We start from the raw sequence: 27,265 nt of genomic DNA on the forward strand, positions 1-27,265 counted from the left end.
GATATCAATTCAGCCTGGATAAAAGAATTTCACCGCAAGTTGACACCAGATACGGTTGAAACTAATCTTTGTCAATTGTTAAACTCTATGAAATATCCAGAAACATCCACGTTAGAATCGCTATTCACTATGGAGGAATTAGAATATGTTGTTCACAAACGAAAGAAAACGTCTCCGGGTTTAGATGGTATTACATACGAATGTATTCAACACTGGCCTTTGAATGGATATGAAATTTTACTAAATACATACAATTCAATATGGAATAGTGGAGAAATTCCATCACAGTGGAAAGAAGTGGTGATAATACCCATATTAAAACCAGGTAAACAATCAGGTATACATACGAACTATAGACCTATTGCAATGTCATCATGCCTTACTAAATTATATGAACATTTAATACTGAACAGACTCACATGGTGGGTCGAATATAATCAGAAATTACCGAAACATCAGATGGGATTTAGGAAAGGAACTGGAACAGTAGATGTATTAGCAACACTAATTTTAGATATATGGCTATCTTTCATACGGCGGGAATTTTGTATCGTAGTTTTTCTCGATCTAAGTAGCGCCTATGATTCTGTCCTTCCAAATTTACTGTTACAAAAATTGGAGAAAATGAACGTTCCACGTAATTTTATAAAAAGTATTCTTGGATTATTATTGGCACGTAAGTTGTACATTCGATATGGAGGACAGTTATCCACCGCACGTTATACACATAAAGGTCTACCATAAGGCGCAGTGCTGAGTCCCATGCTATTTAATATGTACACGGCAGATTTAGGCTCAAAAATTCTTCAACACACTCGTCTATTACAATATGCAGATGATATTGTTATATACACTAGTAGTAAAAATATTCAAGAAGGGGCTCAAAAAATTCAAAAATCTCTGGATGAATTATCATCATGGTGTGATATCAATGGAATTGAAGTAAATCCAGATAAGTCTTCGGTGGTAGTTTTTAATAAGAAGAGATCTCATTCATGCATATCAATAAATATAAACGGAAAACCTATTAGTCAACAAAGAAGTCATAAATTTTTGGGACTTATATTAGATGAAAAACTTAAATGGAAGTCACAAGTAGAACTGGCACAATGTAAGGGATCTCAAGTGTTTAACATAATAAAAATGTTGACAGTTAAGAAAAAGTGGGGTGCTGATCCTAAATTATTACATCAGATCCATAAACAGATGCTAAACTCAAGACTAGAGTATGGTTCCTTTATGTACAATGATAATTTAAGTTGGGCTTTTAACACGCTATCTTCTATCCAATATAGCAGTTTATCCAGGATTTATGGCCTTTGGAAAGGAACTCCAAAACAAGCAACTTTCGTAGAAGTGGGAGATCCACCATACAAACTTAGAGTTAAATATCTTGCGAGCAAATTTTTACTTAAGAAAATTGCCAACACGACATCTCCGATCATACCAAAACTTCAATTGTTAGACTCTTTGATGCTCAACAGACGTACGGCAAAATATAAATCCAGATTACCTATACTATATTATGCTTATAAGGACATTAATAAATTTCAAGCTAATGTTATTCGTTTACCTAATGCACCATGCTTCATGACAGACTACTTTAATATGATATCTCCCATGAGGATTAATTTTCCTGCCTACCCAAGTAGAGTTTTCAGGAAGACAATCCCTACAATTTCAAATAATATATATCAAGATTACATACATTCAAAATTACAATGTGAATATCACATATATACAGATGCTTCAAAATCAACGTCTGGAAAAACAGGAGCAGCATTTTACTGTGATAATTCTGCAGAATTCAATTTTTTTCCTTTGCCATCGTATCTGTCCATTTACACTGCAGAAGCTTTTGCAATACGACAGGCATTGCTTTATGTACAAAATAAGAAGTTAAATTCAGTTCTAATTGCAACCGCTTCAGCCTCTGTGCTAAATTCTTTACAGTTTGCATCATGGTCATGTCATACGGAATGGTACATTGTTAACATAAGAATACTCACACTGAAATTAACGAGATTGGGATATGATATCAACTTTATTTGGACACCTGGACATTCTTTAATAGAAGGGAACAATATAGCAGATACTTTGGCAAAATATGCAGCGAATCAAACAATCCAACGGCCGCTTTCAATAAAGATTCCGTCCGTAGTTTTGGAATCACACACTAGAAAAATACTATTTACTGACTGGCAAAGCTTGTGGACAAATACTGGCACTCAATGCGGTAAGGCCTACTATGCTATACAAGAAAGAATTCCAAAGGAATGTTGGTTTAAACAGATTCAACTCTCCCGGAGTTCCCTCACAACTATAATGCGCTGCAGGTTAAATCACACTATCGCCGCAGCTCACCTTTACAAGAAGAATTTAGTGACTTCACCAGTTTGTTTGTGCAATGAATATACTGCAACTCCAAACCACATTATATTTCAATGCAAACTTTATGAAACTTACAGAGAACCATTTTTACAGGAATTGTACAGGAGTGGACATCAAGCGCCACTGACACTGCCTTGTTTACTGACTTCACCTTCATCCTCGGTAATTTATATTCTTACAAATTATCTTAATAAGTCTAATATAATTCTGTAAAAGTGTAATGAAATTTGGAAAGTATTTATTATGAAAGGAATAATTGTGAGTAAATATTATGTGCATACATGTATATAATACCAATTGATAAATTGTTAACTGGTGCATGGATTTTGTCCACAACCAATAAATATTTTATATATAAAAAAAAAAAATATGTATAGAACTGCAGATACACTACGTGCAGGGGTCTACCTCGGATGATGTGTTTGGGGGGGCAATTTGAATACAGAAGTTTATTTCCCTTGGAATTGGTACGAGGAAATCAATTGATGTTTTTGTTAATTCGAATTTTGGATAATTCGAACTTTTTCATATATCCTTGGAGTTCGAATTAAAAGAGTCCACTGTGTGTGTGTGTGTGTGTGTGTGTGTGTGTGTGTGTGTGTGTGTGTGTATATATATATATATATATATATATATATATATATATATTCACAAACGGATTAAAATTCGTTTCCAGGTGCTCAAAATGCCAATGTTAGGCAAGTAGTGCTTGTACAAGGAACTCTCGGAATAAAGACAGGTGGTGCCATCTATCTTGGAGTACATGCAGTTCCGAACATATGTTCCTATGGACTTCACCTGAAATTTGTCCCCGTTGTTCAGAATCACCCTGTATATATACTTAAGTATTAATAATTATTACATTTATATTTAACTTAGTCTATATCCTAACAAGTACAATAACTAACATGAAATGATCGTGATCCACATCCAAATTTTTTAAAAAAATGGAAAATTTCGGGGGGCAGTTTCCCTCCCCCCAACGACGTTTCTGACTACGTGATTTTCCTCCAAGTTACTTACGTACCTCGCGCGTACAGGGACGGATAATTATAAGGGGGAGGAATTGACATTAACTATTACCGCTGATCCGATTCTGATATCAACGTCAATGGTTTTACCGATTCCCACTCATACCGATACTTGTGTTTGTATTTTGACTATTTAATGTCCCTTTCAACCACTTTAATTAATAGCGACTAAGAGAATGAGTGACAACTGACGTGTAGATGAATTTCCATGATCACGCTGGGATTCGAACTGGGGAACTTCAGTGACGAGAGCACCATATCAATCCAGCAGAATTTTGATTTAAAATAGTCATAATTTGCAACCTGATTTAGATGTAAAGAAACGAATATTCCGGATTATCTCATCTCGGAACAGCGAGTAGGTGGTGAATGGCGAACGTACAGTCATGGTAACAATTACTTCCCCATAAAGTATAAAACCGGTAGTCTTATGGGGGAAGTAAATATTTCCACCACTGTAGACTAGCACACACATGGACAGGCAAAATATTATGCCACATGAAATAACAGTCTGTGTTACAGAAGATTACAGTGTGTCTACCAAAATAACAAATCCAAAATTCTTGACATTTTCTTTATCTCTTTCCTTTTCTTGACTTTTTATCCCTTTTCTTGACTTTTTATTTCTTTTTCTTGACTTTTTATTTCTTTTTCTTGACTTTTTATCCCTTTTTCTTAACATTTAATTTAATCGCCCCGTACTTAGGTATAGTTTGAAATTAAGAAAATAGATATTTTTATTCGACGATATTTAGACTTGCTTTAATTATGAATGTAAAAATTAATGCTTCAGACTTCATTCTGGATGGGGAATGACCATATTAGCCTACTTTATTTAATATTTTTACAAAACTTCACGCTTACAAGAATGTAATCCTTAAGAAACGAAGTGGACAAATCTTAACCACAACTCAATACAATTTTAGATTTCCAAATATTAAATTTTATCAAATCCCAGTACAGATACTGTATGTAACAATGTAAATTCACTATATTCTCAAAAATATAAAAAATTATTGACCACAACATAATTTCTAGACTTTCTTGACCTACCTTTTGATTTCTAGACTTTTTCTTGACTGGTAGAAACCCTGTTAATGTATTGTTGCACTAAATAAACATATAAGTATTAGTCACGCTGTACATTACATACAAACTGTTCACGAACAACGTCCGCGATTCTCCCTCCTCCATTGGCACTGCCTAGTGTTGCCAGGTCCTATTTTAAATTCTGTTCTGCTTTACATTTACAATATTACTAACACTAAGGAGTAGTATAACCTATATGGTTATAATTTTTGAGAGATAGAAATGACATAAATCGCCTGCACTTCACAGGCGGTAGTTGCAGCCAAATACACTAACGTTCGTGCTGACTGATATTATTTTAATGGTGAGGTACAATGGGATGGGACCCATGAGTATTACCGTGCAAATTGTCCATGACTATTTTCATTAATTATTCTCTTATATTCTGTGTGTTTTTAAGCGTTGGGTTTTTATGTATGTTCGTGCAGAAGTTGTCAACAGCTTGTTTTGAGTTTTATTTTAATTCTTGAAGCTCTTATTGGGTCAACTAAAGTGCACGAACTTGGTAATGGACAATTTGCACGGTAATACTCATGGATCCATCCCACTGTACCAGTTAATATTTAAATAATGATGCGGTCTGATGAAGTCAATTCCTGAAACATCTGCCCTGCATTCTGGGATTTGAACCGCAGTCTTCCGCCATCAATCAACATCAACGTCATCAACAGATTCGCAGGTCGTGTGTCGTTAATTTCACAAATCATGAGATAAATTGCTGCTGTACGTCCGTCAGTTTGATTACTTCAAGAATGCAGTTATCATTTAAACAATTATTACCACAAATTGCATTTTAAAAAAGAAGGATTAAGGGAAATGGACGAGGGATTAGACATGTGTAGTTACTTGTATTGAACCAGAGTAATGCACTATTGAAATGTGCACTGCCAGTTCGTGCAAACTATTGACCTTATTTATTTATTTGTTTTCTACGGAGACGTTCAGTGAGTGTTCAGGAAATTTTTAGGACCACGGAAAAGGGGAAGGTATGACGTGATGTTATAGCCGTGAAAACACTTTTACTGTTTAAAACTTTGAAGACTAGCCTGAAAATACCGTGTTTTTCCTAGGAGACTGATTTTCCCCCCTCGTTTTTCAGAAAATCATAGAAAATATGTTGCTAAGTGTGTTATTAGATATTTGCCAATTTTTTCTGAAATCAAAACACTTCTGTTACATTTTATATACATTTTCTCACATTTATGAATGTTTCCGTAACAATTTTTTGAAAGAAAAAGTAAACATTTTAATAAAAGTTATTAGAGATATAATTCAATACATAATATAAAATTTATTAATAAAAAAACAACCTAAAAACTTCTTGCGATCGAGATCGTCACAAACCGCGAAATCTGAAGCGGTATCCTTGTAAAGAATTTCCACAACAATGAGCATATAAATTGTTCAATGCTGCGTTCTCAATTCACGACTACAAGTAACATTAGGCAACAAAGAAAACTCGACATCTAACGTTTGTAAATTGAAAGAGGACACCACACCTGCGATTACAACCCTTTATTCATTCACAATATAGGTGTATAGACAACGACGAGCTATACCAGTTCCTCGTCCGGAATGTGTTAACCTAATTGAGGTTTACATTTTAATTTTTTTCGCATTCAGGATGAGATATATATATATAAGAGCATAAAAAGTAGACAAAAAATATAGCAAAATTAAGTATTTTTTAAAAAATCCAGCCAAGCTTGTACAGTAGCATGCGTTGCATTAATTTTTACTTTCTGAACTCATATTCCTGTATTTTTGTCTGATTAATGTTTATAGAGTTTCATGTTCAGAGCATGGTGATACAAAGAATTTCCACTTTTGTACGAATATTATTTGGGGAAAATATATTACATATATACCAGGGGTGTAGCTAGGCTGGGGCAGCCCGGAGGGGGCCCGGGGCCCCGAAAATTCCGGCATCGTTTTTAAAACTGACACATAGAGAAGAACATACGTAATTATCCGTTTTTATTGGAAATGTTATATCAGAACTATCAGTTACAGAACTTTGTGCAGCGATTTTGAGAAACTATATTTTTTAGATGTCTTGAATTCATCTGGATTTTTTTGGTTATAAGCTCCGCGTCTATCTAGAGGCCTGCGCAAATATCTACATAAATATATCTATAATGTATCTATAGCGGATTTTGTTTGGAATGTAGTGTTACAAACTTATGCTTCGCAACAAAAAAGCTAGGAGGAAGCAAACGAACAGAATTTTTTAAAAAAACATAAGACAACTGAGTGGTTTTAGAAGATAATTTACGCAAGTCCTCCGATAAATCACTGATAAGTTTGATAAGCCGTTGTGACATTTGGTTAGATAAGCAGTGTAAACAACTTCACACTCAAGATTTTTCAGTGCTAGGGCTGTTGAAACAGAGGGGAATTTACGAGTAGCGAGGGGCGCCCAACCAATCCTGTATTTTTAAACACTGGAATATGATGCGGGACAGAATGTGTCCTTACGAACAAGCGGGAGTTTATGAGAGAGATTATCAAAATTGCATATGTAATCCGGAAACAGCCAATTCTATAACAAACTGTCATTCAAACGTAGCCAAGTAAACAGTTCGAATATTATGGACTTGGGATGGCACGTTGCCAGGGGGAGGGTTAAGGATGCTGAAGCGTTTTTATTGTTAATAACAGAAATAAAATTATAGCCACAGTAGAAACTGCATTACATCGAGAAAAGTTTAGTGTGTAATAGAGGAACCAGGTTATAGTATTGTATTCTACCATTTATTACAAAGAATAAATTGATCCACAGCTTCCAAAACTTATAATTTTCTTTGTGGGAGATCACAGAATATAAACTTTGAGTAAATTTACCACTAACTGTTAAAGCCTTTTTTTAAAGATTGAGTAAAAGTAAATAACAAAATACAATAACTATGATTTTCAGTACACTAACTGTACAAAATATAAGAAAAAATAATGTTCAACAATTGTGTTGATATTCACTGATACGATGGATTGAGTAGCAAAGTGTAATAACAATAAATTTGGATTAAAGATGATATATTTTTCATAACTTATAATAGTTATTGTAAAATAACAAATTATTATTGTCATTATTATTTGTACTAATCAAGTTTTATGTATGGCCTAACCCCCTTTACAAATATTTATGGCAACGCCCGTGCTCATAAGGAATGAGCCCCCACCCCCGAAATAAAATTCTGACTACAGGCCAGATTTGGGTATCAGACCTAATTCACGTGAAAGCTGTTTAATGTATATCGGTTTCAGTTGGCATCGAGGAAAATTTTATATTTCTCAAGAAATCAGTTGGTATCACCGCTTTGTATACAATCTTCGTTAATCCTTGAGTTAAGATAAAAACACAGATACGTAATGTGCGTTTGCAGTTTGTATCCAGCTCTTAAGAATGATAACGTTTGCAGTTTTACTTAATCTGCTACCAAACTGACAAATAAATGATAGTGTAAGACCTTCCCTTATCATATCATTTGTCCAACACTAACACTTGTACTCAAGGCAGAGCTGTCGAGGTTTTTAAGTATTATTTGTTGGCAATATCTTGCACAAGTTCATTCCTCAATGCATATTTATGAAGATCAGACATTAAATGTTGAAGTAGTAATATGTGACCATGTAGGATACAGTATTGAGTAATTGTAAAACCTCGTTTTTGTACATTTTCTGGAACATATATATCTTTTAATATATTTTGGATCTATCTAAGCAAAGAACAGGGCACAGCGTCATAAAAATTGAGACTTAGTGTCCGAGACTTTGGTATGACCTTTGAAAAACCAAATCAAATTTAGCCTACTTTACTATCTCTTGTTACTTTATATTTTGTTCATAGTAATTGCAAAGTTAATTCAACGGCCACAATTGTATACGCTACGTGGTTCTACATAGATTACTCGGAATAAAATTCAATTTTTCGAGGAATCGTAGCGTTGACTTTGAATTGTTTAAGTTCAATTTATGCACAGATAAGCTAATCGGGACTGGGCCTACAGTTTAATGTGGGATCCGAATCACTATGGGCCTCCACTGGGCAATGAACTCGTTGCGTTGAAACTAGGGAGTCAAACAATAAAATATTATTTAGAAAACTTGTTTGTCTTAATGACCTCTATACGCTGTGAAAGTTGTGTATACTGTGTATTTCGGAACTCGAGAATTAGTCGAGACAAGAGCAAGAACGAGACGAACATTTAAAAATCAAGACGACACCAAGTTTCGTCTGATCTCGATACAATTTCTAGAACAAAGAGTAATTGAAAGAATAGCACTACTTTAAACAGATTATTTTTTTTTTTAACGACGTAGAACTTCGTACCCTTTCTATTTGCCGTGAAACTTAACTCTACATTAAATTATACAACCTTCAATATTGAAAGAAAAATATTGCAACCAGCAACTTACCTGAGATATGGAGTGGAATGGCCTGAAAATGTTTGAGGGCGAGGGACACTTTCTTGCAGACAGCGCTATGATTCAGATTATTTTTTTTCATGAGAGCTGGGTAAAATATGAAGGCATATACCTCAATATCCCCCCCTCGCTCCCTGACCACGTCATTAATGATATTCTTCAAATTTCTGCAACAAGTTATATAAAAGGAGCTAAAATGTTAATACAATATTTAATTATTCATCTTCAAATTTTGAATTTGTTTTATGAACATCCAAGATTGTTCCTCCAGCTCTTCAAATTAATAGTGCTTGTAAGAATGAATGATGATAATAAGGTGTCCGGGTGTCTCGGCCGTGACTTAAACCCAGCACCAGTGATGTGCCGTAGACTATACGTTTACGTCTACATGCGTTGTCTACACGTAATCTACGCGTAGAATACATTGGGTTGTAGTTTACATAGACTACGTAGACAATCTAAAGTGCATTACAATTCATTTTCAAGGGTTTCTTGAAAGGAAAGTGAAATTTTCAACTACATTGGTTCCTAACGAAATGAAAAGAACCCTATTTACAACAAAATGTCTCGTCTCTTCTATTATCAACTATGAAAGAAGATAAATAGTATGCAAAAAACAACAACAGATGGCAGTCGTGAGCCAAGAGTGGTCTTTTCCCCATAAAACACTAGAATATTGCCTATATTTGGTTTCTTCCTAGATGAGAAATTATTCGAATTTGGAAGAAAGAGTATGAAAAGTTATCCTTACACATCAGCAACTGATACGCAGTATAATTTTCTTTTAATTCCACGGCGCCCTTTGCTAAGTTATCAACTTTCACCATGTATAAAATAGTGTACGTGTAGAATGTAGACTATCGTTGTTTACGCTTTGGCGCACATCACTGTCACTGCCCAGCACCTTCAATTACGATTTCTCAAACTTGGCTCTGTGCCCTAGCTCAGTGAGTAATCTACTTTTAATTCAAAGTTGTTAAAGGTCCAAGAACAACATTCCAATGGGTGCTATTGGGTCCCGCTCCAGGACCAGAACCTTTTTTCTCGCACAATTTAAATTCGGTCCAAGTTGCGTATTGTTACATTGAAAAAATATTCCTAGACCGTATTTTAATTGTTCCTGAAAAAAGGTTCCTGGACCGTATTTAAATTGATCCGGAAGAAGGGTTCCCGGACTTTTCAGATAAAAGAGGTTCTTTACGGTAGCCAGGATTTTATTGCGGCAGGGGCTCATCCCTTATCAGCAGTGATGTGCCGTAGACTATAAGTTTACGCCTACATGCGTTGTCTACACGTAATCTACGCGTAGATTACATTGGGTTGTAATTTACATAGACTACGTAGACAATCTAAAGTGCATTACAATTAATTTTCAAGGCTTTCATGAAAGGAAAGTGAAATTTTCAACTATATTGGTTCCTAACGAAATGAAAATAATCCTATTTACAACAAAATTTCTCTTCTCTTCTATTATCAACTATGGAAGAAGATAAATAGTTTGCAAAAAACAACAACAGATGTCAGTCGTGAGGCAAGAGTGGTCATTTTCCGATAAAACACTAGAATAATGCCTATATTAGGTTTCTTCCTAGGTGAGAAATTGTTCGAATTTGGAAGAAAGAGTATGAAAAGTTCTCCTCACACATCAGCAACTGATTCGCAATATAATTTTATTTTAATTCCACGGCGCCCTTTGTTAAGTTATCACCTTTCGCCATGTTGTTTACATAGATTACGTCATCTACGTGTATAAAATAGTCTACGTGTAGAATGTAGACTATCGTTGTTTACGCGTAGACGCACATCACTGCTTATCAACAGCCAGCATCTAATGGCGAAATAGTGGGGGTAAAAGCCCTGAAGATAAATTTCTCAATATATTACAAATTAGTGTACAAGATGTTTAATTCTGATAAGGAAGTAAAATTAATATCCACTATAGGTACACTATTTTAATTAGATATTTATATGATTTCGTGGGGGGGGCTTCAGCCCACCACCTGGCTACGTGCCTGTTTACGGTCCAGAACCCATTTACGCTTGCTCATTTTCTCTTCTGGACCGGAATTGAACATATTTAAAATTCCTGGACCTTAACAATCCTGTATTAATTACGCCACCACAGATTTTGAGTTCGAGTTACATTCTTCATCAATTTCATCTTATCATCATCATCATCATTGCCGCTATTAGTCTAAGGAGGCAGAAAGTAAGGCGCAAAATTAAAAATACAAAGAAGGAAATTGAAATTTTCAAAATTTTAACCCAAAAACTTGGATTTGCATTTAAATTCTGTCTTGAAATCAGATTAACCACCAGTTTTTTCGCTCCCACTCGCGCCTCTGCACAGAAAAAGAAACATCATGGTTTTGCAGCAGCGCATCGTAAAAGTCGTTGTAAATGTCACATGGTTTCTCTTTATTTCAGCTGCAAAGCGTCACTTTCGCCCGCCCATCATGGCTCGCGACTCGGAGAATCCACCCATAAAAACAGCCAAGACAATTCGCAATGACGCAACGTCAAGGAAAACCGCGCATGAAATGGCGAAAACCCGAGTCCCTTAATTGCAGTTAATGTCGCGTAAGAAACGTGAAAGTTTCCATCAGGAAGAAAATGACAGGAAAACTCGCTTTTACCTTTTATATGAAGAGGAAAGGAATATTATATTCCCCAGGAACTGATGCATCGGCTGAGAAGTACAGTGAACCACTGCATGTGGCTGTAACGGCGACAGAAAAAAAAATTACACGGAAGGGCAGAGGGGAGAGATGAATGGCGTGCCCAGGATTTCCGAAAGGGGGGTGAGCTGTACGTATACTTTTTTTAGTAGTCAGTCCTCATTTTGCCACCTTTTCCTGCTTGACGTTCGTTTTTTTAGAAATATGGAGCAACCCCTCCAACACCACCGTAGGCACGCCACTGGAATGGGGAGAAATGTATATTTTGGCTAAAAGAGCATTATTTATATAATTTTTATTGTTTGCATGAAAGGAAGGTAGGGGGTGGTCGGGTCACTGGCGGGTGTATATGCTCCCTGTGTAGTTTAAATTTTGTATAACTCCTCTTTCATCAGACCAAATGTAAATTAAGTCAAGTTTACAGTAATAGCAGTTATATCTGGAGAATATCCAGTTGGCAGGGAGAGATTTCAATGATTTCTATAATCATCACAGTTATTTCATATACTTAAATCAGATTTGTTTTTGGCAGATCTACCACTATCAATCTATGAATCCATATTATCGATATGTGTGTGAAACGTATGTTAATCGTAATCGGATAGATCGACTTGTTCAAAGCTTTCGACATCGTGAACCATTCAATGTTACCTAATTGGCCAACTGGATGTGCTCCGTCATATTGTTCATATCTCCCCCCCCCCCCAGAAAAATGGCAGATGAGGGATACACAAAAATTGTCAGAAGTTTGAGATATTTTTTTTAGTTTTGAGTTCACTATGCACAGATAGGCCAAGCGGGATAAGTTCGAAAGGTAATTTGATTTTGATTTTTTTAAATTTAGCGTCGCTTTTCTTCCACTATTGGCTAATCGCGAAGATAAGGATGAGTGGTGATATGATGAAGGGACACACACATCCCAGGCCGGGATTCGAACCCGGGACCCCTGTCCTCGTAGCGCGCTGTGCTAACCACTTTTTCACGGAGGTCGGCTCGAAAGGTAATAAATAATAATATATATGGCAATAAGGGTGCCTAGTCAATTTCTGGGAGGTGGCACGCCCCGTTCCTCCTTTAACGCCGCCATTGCTTAAAATTTAACCATGGTGCTTCTCAAGCCTGCTTAAGCAGAATATTCCTTGCTAACGGTATATTAGTGTGCGGAATGTGCATATAAATGGTTACATTTGTATCACGCGTGACCTTTAAAGGTGGCCTTAGAGCTTTCTTCCGTATTCAACCATTCTGAGCATTCTGCGGATAGCTTAGCATTCTAACTCGTCTTCCGCTCATGTAAAGATAAAGAAAATGTTTTATTTGTGGAAATAAAATGCCGAAGGAACTCTACAAATGCGGGATTCTAATTACAATATTGTAAATTCACCGGAAAGAACACACCACGCTGTTGATTTGTTAATTAATTACTTGCATGTAAACAAACAGTTGCTGAAGAATTTATTTGATTAAGCTCAAGATTACTATTAGCATGATTTCAGTTTATTTAATCAGTTCCTGTTTCTCAACTTTAAAGGAAAAAGTGTATCCATCTGTGTGCTGCACCATACAACGTTTTCAACCTCTTCCTGTGAAAAACCCTCCTCGTGGATGTTTTGCATGTTTCCAATTGGGGTTTACCCGATCAAACAAACATGTCTACCAGCGAGATTTGTTTTCTGGGAAAACGAGAAACAACAACGAAACGAGGTGACTGGCCAATTTCTACCGTGCCAATCACTATGAGAGAGACAAAGAAAAAGCTTGCAAAAGTAGGAAGTGTGTGAGTCACATGGAACAGGAATCTCCCCCACACCAACAACAGAAGTTGCAACATGGGATGAGGTCTTACCTGAACATAACCTGTATTCAAAACAAACTTTGATCTTTCCCTTAGACGAGGGTTTTCAATTCTTGGTTTAAATGGTTACGCCATCCAGGTTTGAAAATTCGTTGTTGATGGTTTTCTGATGTAATAATAAGTAAAACATTGATTTTGTCGCGTAACGTCGTTAGTTTAGTTTTACCTCGCAATACTGCAAAGAAATGTTATTCACACCTCCAGAAGCAATTCAAGAATAGCAGTTTGATATCCGTCTTGGACCAAGTAGTGACTCGAGCGGGTTCGACCAGTGAATTCGCTAGAGGAAAAGGGTTACATACTGTGCTCGAAGTGAGGAGGGGGACACAGGAATCGCAAAGCATCCCCCAGCTGTCACATTGTCGCCATTTTAAACAGTAGGACCATACACCCAGCTAACCAGCCGTTTGCAGCAGCATGCACTGCTTTTCTCTGCACACTCGCTTTCTCTCCTTTCCTACCTTTATGCGCGGTGCTGCTCCACAGACTTCTTGGGCAGACTGCAAACTGCTTCAAACATTGAAATACGCGGAAAAAAACCTGTCCCTATGACTTTTGCCGGGACAACTTAACTAAACTGAACTTAAAACTAACTTAACTAAAAAAAATTAAAAAAATAAAACCAAATCCATGGAGTGTAAGGCAGTGTTACCGCGTTTACCGCCGGTAAACCTTTTTCATGTATTTTTATGCATTTAGCTTTAATATATGTGTAATTGCTCATTAGACATTGTGCAAACTATTAAAAGAAGCTACTAAGCAAAATTTAAGTAAATTATTTTTATAACTTAATTGCACCCTTCTGGCAATCGGGTTGGAGGAGAAAACTGCTTGTTCCTTCCTCCTTTCTGTGCCGGGCTTGGCAGAGTCAGTATTGCTACACGAAGGGGAATTTTATAAAAAATATAAACATTCCCGGAAAATTTGAGGTTGTCATAGTTCTGTTTTTAATTTACTTGCGTGCCTGCATTTGTGCTTTATTTATATTATAATATGAATTATATAATTGATGTAGATGGGGGTGTATAATTAATATATGCAATAGATAAAAATTGTTTCGGTAAACCAGGACAAATTTTCAGAATACGCCACTGCTCTACGGGTAAATTTGAAGCCAATGGTCATATATTGAGCCTACCTGAAAAAAATTACTAGGGGTGAGGAAATTTCGGGGTTGTACTGCTGGAAATTACACACTGGGTATCAGTTCCGTCTCTTTTTCTGAAAGCATTCTCGATCTTCTCAGGTCTCAGTAACCAGCGTTGTCATTGTGCTTCCGCGTAAATACAGCACGACAGCTGCCTTCAGTAGTTCACGAAGTTCCAGATGTTCTTGATCTCTTCCGCGATGTCCTTGCTGTCGGTGTTATGCTAGACCTGTTACATCTCTTCCGCTTTCTCACGTGAAAAAGCGTTCCCCGAGAAAACTGCAAAAAAAAAAGTCGACAGAAGCAATTGTTTCGGGACAGAAACAAGGTTCTTTTCCTTGCCAGAACACGAGGTACGGGCTAATTGTTATTGCACCGGAAGTGCTAGAAGCTCAGTGTTGTGACTTACTCGAAAATAAAAGGAACCGAAAAGTTATGTAACTGCTTCACTGCAAGACTCGTAGAACTGTGATGGAATCCCTGTCCTGGATGATCTGCAAACCTTGGCCCGGTTCTAAATTTGAACCCCCTTGGAGATCAGCACCACGCTCCGGCCGTCTTTACCCATGAGAGTTTCTCCGAGCCATTTACTGCTTAGAGGCTGTGTGAGTGAGCCCTAGAGTAGTGATTTATCCTCACACACTCCTAAAATCGATCACAAAGGCAATTTATGGTAATTTTGGCTCTAAATTTATACTTACACACACCCTGAATACTAATTCACACCCCAGATGAAAAATTCTAAATAAACCTCTGCTTTAGAGTAGCTCTGGTCCAGTGGAATAGTGTGCGATTTTTAGTAGAACAGGGTGGTCCAAAAAGGACTTTACAACTTTGTAAGTGTAAACATTTATTCGGAAACGTTACAGAACTGTTTGTGTGGTGTCATGGTGTCATTTTTTAAGGAAATTAGGGGTGTGCGGGACAATTATTTTGGTCGGGACGGGAAATTTCTTAAATCTCGACATTCGGGACGGGAAGAATTCGCAATTTCCCGACTAAATCAGGAAATTTTCGGGACAGGAAATGTTCGACATTTCCCGAAGCTCTGGAATCTCGAATTCTACACGTCAATTTCACCTCAAGTGATTGTTTTTGCATTTCTGGAATAAAAACTAAGAATTTCCGATAAGTTCCAGACACTTACATTGCAGAAAACGTCGAGAAATAACACCTTTCTAAAATGACCATTCGGTATTTCTCGACTGCTCGGGATACCGAAAAGTCGGGAAGCCGTTTCCGTAATTCGGAATCGGGACGGGATCCCGGTCCCGTCTTTTCGGGATATCTCACACCCCATCAAGCTTGACTATTTAGCTTGTGGAATAGTGCCAAATTCCGCCACCACAAGCGCCAACGGCAGTTCCATTAAAAATGGCTGCTTTCGCAGGTCACGAGCGAGCGGCCATATTGGAAGCGACACTAGCGCTCAGGTGTTAATTTTAATCGCGAATATGAAGGGAATAATTTGGCAAAAAAGAGAAATTGCGCCGTCAGATTGTGACAACACTGTGAGACTGCCGCCAAATTTGATTTATTTGGTGGAGGTCTCGGCAGACGTGAAAAATTATTAATCCAAATCCCATTGAATTTATAAATGTCCTGAGGCAAGTTTTCACAGTGTAGCTTTTATTTTTATCGTGGAAGGTAAAGATAACTGTGTGTAAAACAAAACAGAATTCTCTCAATCCGTTTACTTTGTTAGTTTCCTTTGCAGAACAGTCTATCTGACGCCCCAATTCTATGGCCCTCCTGGATGGAATGTTCTGTTAACCCCGATTTTCCTGAATGAAAATTCTTTATGTAACTGGTGTGTTGTTTGCAAGGTTGTTCGATTGTCCTCCCCGTTTGTACAATGTAGGTTTTACTGCAGGAATAGATGATACGGCAAACCCCGGGTGTCTTCTGTCCTAGGTCGTCTTTAGGATTTCAAAGTCTGCTTCTGACTTTGGGTGATGGTTTCTGAATCGTCAAAGCACAACATTGGACGGAACAAAAATGTGTATTGCCAGCAGAATGAAGTTGAAACTAAAGGCACAAAAGTATGGTGACATCTTTGTAAATTAAATTGACAAGCATGGTACATCTGAATTTACCCTGGCAATTACTGACTTGGTTGTATTTCAGAGTTTGAAAATTTATGCTGCAGATATTGTGGAAGCTAAGAAAGATCTTTCTATTTGATGTACCTAGCACAGGCTATTGCTCTTACATTGCAAGAAAACTATTGATGTGTGATGACTGAAGCAACATTCTAGTTTTGGACAAGACTATACAAGATATTCCAAATGTTTCATTGGATTTTATAAATAAAAAGTTTGGATAGAGGTGGATTGTTGTGTCCTTCTGAAGTGGTTGTGGATATTGTGTTGTCCTGAAAAATCTGATAAGCCACGAATATGAAATGGAATTCTTCTTGATAACAGCAAACCAACAGGAAGTGGCATTCAATCCGAGTCTTGTGAGAGAAGATGAAGAAGATAAGTGGTGGGTGAGCTTCAATAATGGATATGAATGCGAAAAGGTTTTGAGAATAATTTTGTGGTCCTCAGCAAGTGCTTTGTTAAATAATTATTGTAAAGAGTAAATGACTTTGTTGAAGGGTGACAGAAACGAAGGAGAGACTCCAAACTCTAAATTTATTTGTTTTTGCTTTCCTTACAAAAACTGTAATGAGTTTTATGTAAAGCATGGATAACATTTCACAAATACATGCATTTAAAAAAAATACACAAGGAAATTTGTGACGAGTTTCAACATGAATTTATGTGATTTTTTTTTGTGACCATAGTGGCTTTCTGAACGAAGAGTTCCTTCTATTTCTTCTAACTATATTTACTGGGAGGGTAAATGTCACAATTTAACTTTCTCTGAGATTCTAATGCTTCCAAGAAAGAAAGAAAAGAACTTTAATTCTCTACGATAAAATATTGTCTACCTGTGACAAGGGTTTTACTGTATTAAGACGATAGCCTCCAGATGATGACGCCTGAACTGAGCGCTGTGGCCTGAGCCTCTAAGATGGTCTTGCTCCACTACGCTATTGACCTGTGAAAGCAGTCTTTTTGAATGGACTGCCGCCGGCACTTTTGGTGGTGGAAATCAGTACTATACCACAACGCTAGTCAAACTTGATGTATTTCTTTACAAAATTACACCACAACCAGTTCTGTAACTTTTCTGAATAAATTTCTATTCACTTACAAAGTTGTAAAGTCTTTTTGGACTACCCAGTATTTATGTCATGATAGGCTAGTTTAGTACTGGACCTAGAGTTTAAATTTGGATCTTGGGCCTCCCTGAAGGCGCACTGGCAACTTGGTTGATTTGTAATCAAGGGGTCCATGAAGGCACAAGGTGATTCAAATCCCACTCTAGTCCAGTCCCAATTAGCCTATCTGTGCATAAAGTGCACTTAAAACTTAAATTTGGATCCAAACCACTCCACAATATGCCTCAAAAGACAATCAAACTGAGACTCTTTGAGAGAATATGTATTTGTTTTCTTTGTTTGACCATTTTACTGCTCATATCTGATCGTTGAGTTTACGGTGGCAATTGGAGGAAATATGATAGCAACCATCTATGCCAGCCCTCCCCCCCCCCTTTTTTTTTTGGCTAAACAAGAGTTTTGATTTCTTTTTACAGTATTGTGCAATATTCTTTATATAAAGCAGTGCAAGTGTAGGTTACAGTTGAATTGCAGTGAGGTGAGGCAATTTAACTGTAAATCTTGATCTGCCACTGAACAAAAGATGGGCATACCAAATTTCCTGGATGTATGGTAAAATACATGCCTCCCAGTCACCCTGCTTATACAGGGCCAGATTAACCTATGGGCAACTGGGGAAATTGCCCCGGGGCCCCCACCAAAAGGAAGTTGTGAAGGGCCTCCACCAAAAAAATATTTTAACCAGCTGGCTATGCTTGTGAAAAATTACATAAGAAGTTGTATTTTTAAAAATAAAAGTAAAACTTCAATATTGTCGTATGTCTACACTCTTCTGGATTCAATTATAGCACAGCTCTCAGTCGATCTGTTTGTAGATATCTGAAGCTCAGTATACTTTATACCATGGATTTATTTGGCTGTGGTGTGGAAATAAGGCACACTTATTCAAACAATCAATTCTCAGATACGATTAAGATGATAAATAATCCTACGAAGTACATAACTTTCTTTCGTTAATAACATCGTATTAGAACTGTGAGTTTTACTCTTGACTACGAAAATGAACCTCAAATCCACCTCTCGCCTAGCGAACATTTCAGAGTGGAAAGTTTTCTACCAGTGATTGATCAAATCACCTCATCACTCGCAAACAGCATTTCTCCCTATGAAACTGTCGCAAGAGGTTCAGTATTCTAAATGAACTTGCAGTGGCAACTCAATCACAAATTACATCTGCAGCTCGCGAGCTTGTGACCATCTACGAGGAGGATGTGGAATCCTTGCTAGAGAATGAGCTGATACAGTTTGCACACCTAGTAAGCAGTAGGAATGTCAAACATCAGGAAGACATCCCAATGGAACTGTCTATGTATAATATTGTATGTAAGGACCCATTCTGCAGTACATTTCGCAATGTCAAAATTCTCTTTAGAATGTATTTGGTCTTAATGGTAACAAACTGCAGCAGAGAAAGATCTTTCTCAAAAATGAAATTAGTGAAAATCAGGCTTTGTGCTGCCATGGGACAGATCGCTTATCCAATCTTTGATTATTAAGCATTGAACATGAACTTCTTCGTGAATTGGACTTCGATGATGTAGTAGATGAATTTTCTACGAAAAAGGCAAGAAAAGTGTGTCTACTATAAGTGTTAAGCCTTTGGGAATTTTCTTGAAGAAAGCGTAGTTACCACAATTTCCACAATGAACCTGTCGGTAATTGTCCAGTAGAAGGACCGTGCATATGTAGTGACATATTTACTCTTAATTGTAAATAATATCATTTATAATAAATTATGTAGGTAAGTACAGTCTACTGCTCAGTTCTCTGTTTCCGTCCGGTATTTACTATATATTGTAGTTACGGTGTTCACTCTTCATAATATACTGTAGACATTTAGACGCACAATTTTACTGCTGCTATAGCGCTACAATTTTCGTCATGTAACTTTATTTTACTGCGCTATTCTCCTGCAAACCTATCTGCGATATGTTCGATTGTGAATGACTACTGATTCTAAAATCAGGTCTACCATTTCTACTGCTGAAAATTAGTGCTTAACATATTGAGCTAATAAAGCTCCTAGTAAAAAATAATAAAATGAAATGGTAGGCCTCCACAAACCTTGATACAGCCCTGTGCTTATACATGCCCAAGGCAGGAAAAATGCCAAATGCAGAAAAAGATAGCAAAGGCATAAGCCCTCTTAAGGTTTAGATCACCTTCCCCTTTTTAAAGCATCTGGGCATGTCAATACCCATGGTTGTAAAGTTAAATTTTTATTCAAAATGTACACAAATCAGGGGTTGTTAAACAATTTTAGTGTTATAATAATCAATGGTACTGATGCCAAAGGGGTGAGGCTGGGGGAGGATGGGGGGTCCTCAGTAGTAGCTCAACCGTCTGCTTTTGCTAGTAGAGAAGAAAAGGTTTAGTTAAATTAACTTTACCCCACAAACACACATTTTTCATGATACACTGCAGTCAGTTTCTTGAGGCGACTATGTTGTCATAGCAGTCTAGAAGGGAGGGGGAGCAAGAGGGGGCCACGGGCTTCTCTAGAAGATGAATGTCGCCAAAATTATATGTATTATATACAAATAATTTAATTTCAGTCACAGAGTTTTAGGTAATAATTGGAAGGATGTTGCAGAAACATGATAACTTCAAACTGAAGGAGTGTTTTTTGAGGGGAGGCAATGCTATTATGGGGTAAAATTAGCCTTCATTGTCCCTCCTGGGAAAAAAAAAATACCTTGCTTGCCCCTCCCTGGGAGCTACCCTGCGGACATCCATGTGTGATGCTTTCTGTATTCTTAATATCTGGCATATTTTGTTCTATCTTCCAATTTCTCTTAAAATATTTGCCTCTTCTTGACAGTAATATGCCCAGGAGTTTTGAAAGGAGGAGAAAGTTAAGTCCTTTCTTAGCTTATGGAAATTCCATCAAGATATTTCGTAAAGGTTCGCATTACGGTCAGGTCTATATTCAATACAAGTAACAAAAAAGGTCATGGTATTAACATACAATATTTTTCCATTTCTGCCTTCAGCTTTTCAGTCCCTCACATGTTAATCTTCATCTAAAGAAGAATTGAAGTAAAGAAAATACCATACATAAGTACCATGACATTTTTTGCTACTTGCATTAATTATTAGCTGTGAGTGCTGTAAATGTTCTATCTTTTTTTATAGTAAGAGTTTTATTACATTCCCTGAGGTGATGGCAGATATAATCTCCATCAACCTCATGAAGGCAAGCCACTGGTTCTTACTAAATATATTTTTAAAAAAACACTAAAGTTGCTGACCAGGGCAGTTTATTAAGATTTAAAAACACTTTACATGTTAAGTTATATGTAAGTATTTCTAAATCTTATTAAACTACCTTGGTCAGCAACTTTAGTGTTTTTAATATGGAGACACGGCTTAATTATATTTTTCAACAAATCTGACATGAATTGGTTCTGAAATCAATAAAAACAAAAACAAAAAAATGTTTTCTCCATAGAATATTTAACCCAGTAGTGAATGAAATAAAATTGTAGTGTACGATCAGTATTAAGAAAAAGCTTTATAGATTTGTGATGTTTATAAATAGATTAGTAGTTATTATTACATGCAATTATGAAGTGCTTAAAATATAGATGAATGTGTTTTGAAGTACAATCATCTGCATTACTTATAAGGTACAAAAGTAATGCTTGAATGAAGTAGGTAGTGTATTACAAACCAAGTAACATGTAGCAAAAGTGCATAAGTCAGGTATTAGAATACTAGAACTTTAGAGTATTAGTGTAAATATTAAGATTGTTTGTTCTTTATAACTTGCTGTGTTTCTTTTCTGACCTTTCAATGTTACAGCTATTGGTTTTAGTCTCTATAGAGAAACAAATATATTTTCTACTGCATACATTGTCTATGTACTCGTGCTTTTATGTGTTACTAGCTCTAGTTGTAAAAAAAAATCCTTGCCAACCTAAGGGTTTCGGTTCCCTCTCCAGTTTCACCAAATAGACTGACTCCCTTTCCTTTCAGTGCAGCTATCTGGATGGCATCCGTTCACATCTGGGTGGGCTGACCCAGAAAGTGAAGTCTTGGTACTGGGGAAATCCTCTCGTAAGTTCATAAGCAGGTTGCTCCCAACAGTTACGTGAGTTCAGCGATAACATTTGTTTCCGCAAGAGTTCATGACTCATGGAATTGTGGGAGTAAATCTTCACCTTTGCACTTCATGGGGGAAGAAAAAATATTTTTTTAAATTCTTTTATTCCCCTTATTTTTTTTTCTTTTCCTAATTACCCCTTGCACTTAGATAATAGAAAGCTGCCTTGTAGAGTGTAGTGACTCGCCCTTCCTTGTTTTTGCTCTACCACAACTTTAATTATATCTATGTTCATAATAATTTTTCACGTTAATATTCTCTTGCACTTTTTGAAAGACAAATTACAAACTTATTATTTTCGTGAACCAGAAAAATAATAGATTTTGCACATTTTAAACAATTGCTCAAATGGCACATGACCTGGTTAGCATCAATAACTGGCAAAGATTTATAATTAAACTAAGTTTATAATGTTTAATTTGATCTCACTTGTGGACGAATGGTAATGATGATGAAACAATAGAAAAATCTTACAATACATAAACAAGAATTGCACTTGAAAATATGCTGGCCACCAGCGCAATTATGACTTAATTTACTAAATATGAAATTTGATACTTTTACAGTGGAATACTCATAAAATAATTCCGGTTGAGATCTAAAATAATGTTATAATTTGAATCTTTACTAATAGTAAATAAAGAAATGTACTGTTTAAATAAATCTGAGCAAAACTTTTGTAAACTTTAGACAATATGAACTTATTTTATATACAGAAGTTAATCAAAATTATGTGTATGAAATTCTGGACCTCCCTGATCAGTAGGCACAAACATGAAACATTTTATCTATGACGAATCCCAGAAAGCACAATCTATAGTGTGAAGTGGAACCGTGTATTTCATCTCCCAACTAACTCCCTAGCCTTCTTAAACCCGAAGGTTCAAAAATTATAAACAAGTCCCAAACAAATAGTTAGTTGATAGTCGCATTTAATGTTGTAAATAAATGTGTGACTGCAATGCAGTCTTCTCAAAGAAAATAATAGAATCACAATGCACTGTTCACACGTATCATTAGTTGGGAGGGCAGCAGGGACACTATCCTCAAAACACAATAAGGTGTTGAAATGCTTTTGGAACTGCATTAACATTTTATCATTTGTTTCTCTTTTCCTGAGTTCAGTAATTAAAATTCACTTTAATCAACAACTGTGGCTGACCCCCATGGCAGAGTGGTTAGTACAGAATGCTATGAAGCTAGGGGTCTTGGGTTCGAATCCCAACTTGGACATGGGTGTTCTTTGTGAGTGCCTCTTCATCAATTTCATCATATCATCACTCATCCCCATCTCTGTGATTAGCCAAAAGTGGCAGAAAAGTGAATTAAAATAAACAAAATCAATCATATAAGCTTTCATATTTCGTGACAGATAATAGAATATTGTGGCTATTAGCATAATGTGTCTAACCAGAGAACTGGTTTAAGTTTGGAAAAATAAGACCCTTCTAGATTTAAGTATTTCAGCCCATAAAAATTTTAAAACCTCTCTCCTCCTATTTAAAGGAATGACCATGATCAGTAAATACTTTTCACAAATGAGGTCAAATGTTATCTTGGGTTAGATGGTAGAGCAGCCTAAGGCTGAGCCACGATCTGTAGTAAATAAAAATATTTTTCTATTCTATCTTGAAAACAACATTGAATGGGAATATATACAAGCAATTTTCTATTCCATGCATCATTTCACTTAAGTTATGCTATTGAATTTCATGATCACATTATTGGCCTCAGTTCTGTGCAATATTATATGTAAATATAATACAGCAATCGGTTGAAAAGGATTCACTAAATCAGCCTTTATGCTCAATGAGGTGTGGTGGTGTGGAATTTAGTATTTATTGACTGCAGAATTTAAATCTAGAAATTGTTATGACAGTGCTCAAAATAAGGGGAATGTGTGGGGATGATATCCCCTTAGCTAGCAAAATTTTAGTAAAGCATTCTCCCAGCTGTCTCATTATCATGTTAAACCATAGGAGCATCCATCCCTCCAGCTAGCAAGCACTGGGCATAGGGGAAAAGAAAGTTAGTTGAAAGTATTGCAATTATAAAAATACAAAATCAAATATCTCCTTGATACACAATCCACATCAATTATTTAATTAAATGTGCACAATCCTTTCTTATTCCTATTTTAATTTTTGCATTTTTTTTTAAAAAAAAACATGTATTCTTTATAAAATGTTCCATCAAATATTTTTTTTTCAATCTGGAATTATTATACATTATCATGGTAAATACTCCCAGCAAATATTTCAAAAGAAAATAAAAAAAGAGTACAACTAATTTCGTACTAACATATTTTTTTCTTTTAGTATTCCTAAACTTAAAATAACTCAAACTAAATTTAACAATCTAATTTGTACCTATATTTTTAAAAAAATAATATTTATGATTAAATTAATTGACATCTTGAAAACTTATACTGAAAAACTTTAGAAAGTATAAGGTTCTCTTTCATTTTCAGTTATCAATGATACATTTTCACACTTGACATATATTACATCATAGATATTTCCAAGTGACGAGGCAGAAAATTTACCAATTCCAGTGTACATGATTATTTAATAGGAATGGAGTACCATTTTTAGCTTAACAAAAATCAATATGTTATAAAAATTTCTGTTTGTGGGTTATATTCCTAAGATGAAATACTAGTACAGAACCAGTATTTGCATATTAGGAGAAATGAATAAAACATATGAAATTTGAAAACCTTCCTTGAAATCACATGAAAAAGCAGGACTAGACAGATAACATTACTGTCAATGTTACTAATCAAATGTCACTCAAATCAGAATTCACTGATTTTTGTACCTTACAACTGTAAACAAAATTTCACTCATCAGTTGCTGATAGTACAACTGAAAATACACGGAAATGTCAATGAACCATCAATAGAAGCACCGAATAGCATGCGTTCAGATCAGTTTTGCATAAGTCCAACAATGTTATGCTACTTATATTTAATTGTTTACATGTACTTTATATCCCCATTCTTGTATTTACTTCACTTTAATCTAATTTTAACTGAATCTTACAAAATAATATTACATTGCAAAACTTTTGAAGTACGAATATTGTTGATTCTGATACTCCAATTTTGGTCAATAACCATACATTGGTAATCAGTTTCATCACAACCGTACCATCAACTAGCTCTTCTATTACCATATCCTGTAATCTTGAAGTCATTGTTGTAAAGAAATTGTTGAAAATTACCTTACAGGTATATTTATCTGCACATTTTTCCATTGAAAATCATTCAATAGCAAGTAAATATCCGTACTTGCTGAAACACACTTTCCAGATCTTGGGATTAGAAGGGGTAATAATCTCCAATCCAACACAACACTCTCCAAAACACAACCTTTGTAGAATATCCTTGTTACCAAATTTACTTAAAGCATGCTCTATGTAGAAGTAGCTTTGCATTTTCCAGGAACTTGTTAAATCTTTCTCTTTTCTCAACTATTTCTCTGTGTCTTTTGTATTTGTGATGGAAGCGGTAAATGCAGTTAAAGTATTACCTACGTGAAGTTTTGTGCAACATAAAACTTCACGTAGGAAATAATGTATAAGTGTATGTGTGTGTGCGTGTGCTGTAATTAAAGTGTGGAAAATGTAGGCACTTATAATTGCCAATGTGAAGCATGGCTTGAAAAATGCTTTAAGCAGACTTTCAAATTTGCGTATTAAACAGAGCTAACATGTAAATTGCTAAAAAGGGCAATGTTTGCTTGATCTATGGTGGCAAAAATGAATGGTTGCCTACATGGTTCAAAATGGTATAAAGAAACAGGTGAAAGGGATACTATAAACAAATTTCGCTTCTTGGAGTACTGATATAAATGTGGAACCTCCATATTTTTTGCATTACAGCTCATAAAAATTGAGTATTAATTTATCCTCAAGAACTTATACAGCAAAACTTATATGTAATGAAAAAACTAAATTATTATTTTGTTTTGTGTTTAGTTTTTCTTGCACTCTGAACAATGTATTTAATGCCGAAAAGGGTAAAAGTGGATTGGTTAGTAATTTCAAATTCAGGTTAAGAATTCCAACCCTTTGAGATGTAGAAACTTAATTTTTAATTGATTTCATTGATCATGGAATTGATTCTGCAATGAATCCATTTCTAAAATAATGAATAGGGTGCTAGAGAATTTCTGATTTGAAAAAATGCAGCATCTTGAAATGTAACCACTTGAAACAATATGCTTTCTTTATTTATTGCACTTTGCTTTGCTTTTTTTTTTTTCTCCATATGAAGTGTGAAATATGCTTATATACATTTTGAAAGAAACTGTATGCTCCGGGTTAGTGAATCTAGAGCAGTGTTTCTCAACCCTTTTCAGTCTGGGACCCACCTTGAAGGATATTACACTTCATGGGACCCACAAGCATGGATGCCGATAGAATTATTTTTAGGGGTGTGCACCCAGTTTAAAGTCATATTTTTGCTACCATCGAGTACTTTAAGAATCCCTGCTTTACGCTTCTGTAAACAACTTACACATACTTCATTCTAGAAAAGTAAATATGTAATTTAAAAGACTAATTTACTCTGGGGTAAAATGGGCCTCCACCGTGGCGCAGTGCCTTGTAATCAAGGGGTCCTGGGTTCGATACCCGGTGGAGGCACAAGTGGTTCGGATCCCACTTTAAAAACTGTAGGTCCAGTCCCGATTAGCCTTACTGTGCATAAAGTGGACTTAAAACAGCAACTCAAACAATTACTCTGGGGTAACATCTAACTATACACTGGTTATGTTTTACCGAGATGCTGTTACAGCAATGGTAGAGCGCGAATAATAGAAATGTAGAGTTTAGAGTACGTACAGCATGGGTTGAATTTAAATTGTTAAAAATATATCTTACTAATTTAAATGTAATATGTTTTTAAGACACAGTAAATAAATTTTCGAGCCCGACTTCGCGACCCACCAAATGTCCTCTCGGGACCCAGCAATAGGTCGTGCCCCATAGGTTGAGAAACAATGACCTAGAGGGTTACATTTTGAATGAATGAAAGTCCAAATTAACAGTATTTTTGTTACAATGCAATGTTTCACATTGTGCTTTTGTGAAGAATAAATTCACTTTATTATTTGCTAACATGCAGTCAAAAATGTAATAATATTAAACCAAGAAAAATTTTGCAAATTAGTAAAAGAAATCATGTAATTTATTGAACAATATCCAGTTTTATGAATGTTCCCTCATTTTAATCTTTCTTGGCGAAAAGAATTACATTTTTGGACTTAAAACAATTTCTCATATGGCAATTGATGTCAATATTGCAA

At 35.8% G+C, this 27,265-nt stretch overlaps 1 protein-coding gene across 6 annotated transcripts in view; it reads left to right on the forward strand.

Annotated features, from left to right (window-relative positions):
- dysc (whirlin protein dyschronic) overlaps positions 1 to 27,265 on the forward strand; it is an 817,084-nt gene that overhangs the window by 773,129 nt on the left and 16,690 nt on the right. For 5 of the 6 annotated variants that reach the window (XM_083113360.1, XM_083113363.1, XM_083113362.1 and 2 more), the window contains one exon: positions 21,827 to 21,907. The exons of the other annotated variant lie outside the window; for it this stretch is intronic. In XM_083113360.1, the coding sequence (XP_082969486.1) occupies positions 21,827 to 21,907 (81 nt within the window). The remainder of the gene's footprint in view (positions 1 to 21,826; positions 21,908 to 27,265) is intronic. 6 annotated transcript variants of the gene reach the window in all.

The sequence above is a fragment of the Lepisma saccharinum genome, chromosome 27 (assembly GCF_977018435.1).
Source record: "Lepisma saccharinum chromosome 27, izLepSacc3.1, whole genome shotgun sequence".
Lineage (NCBI taxonomy): Eukaryota > Metazoa > Arthropoda > Insecta > Zygentoma > Lepismatidae > Lepisma > Lepisma saccharinum.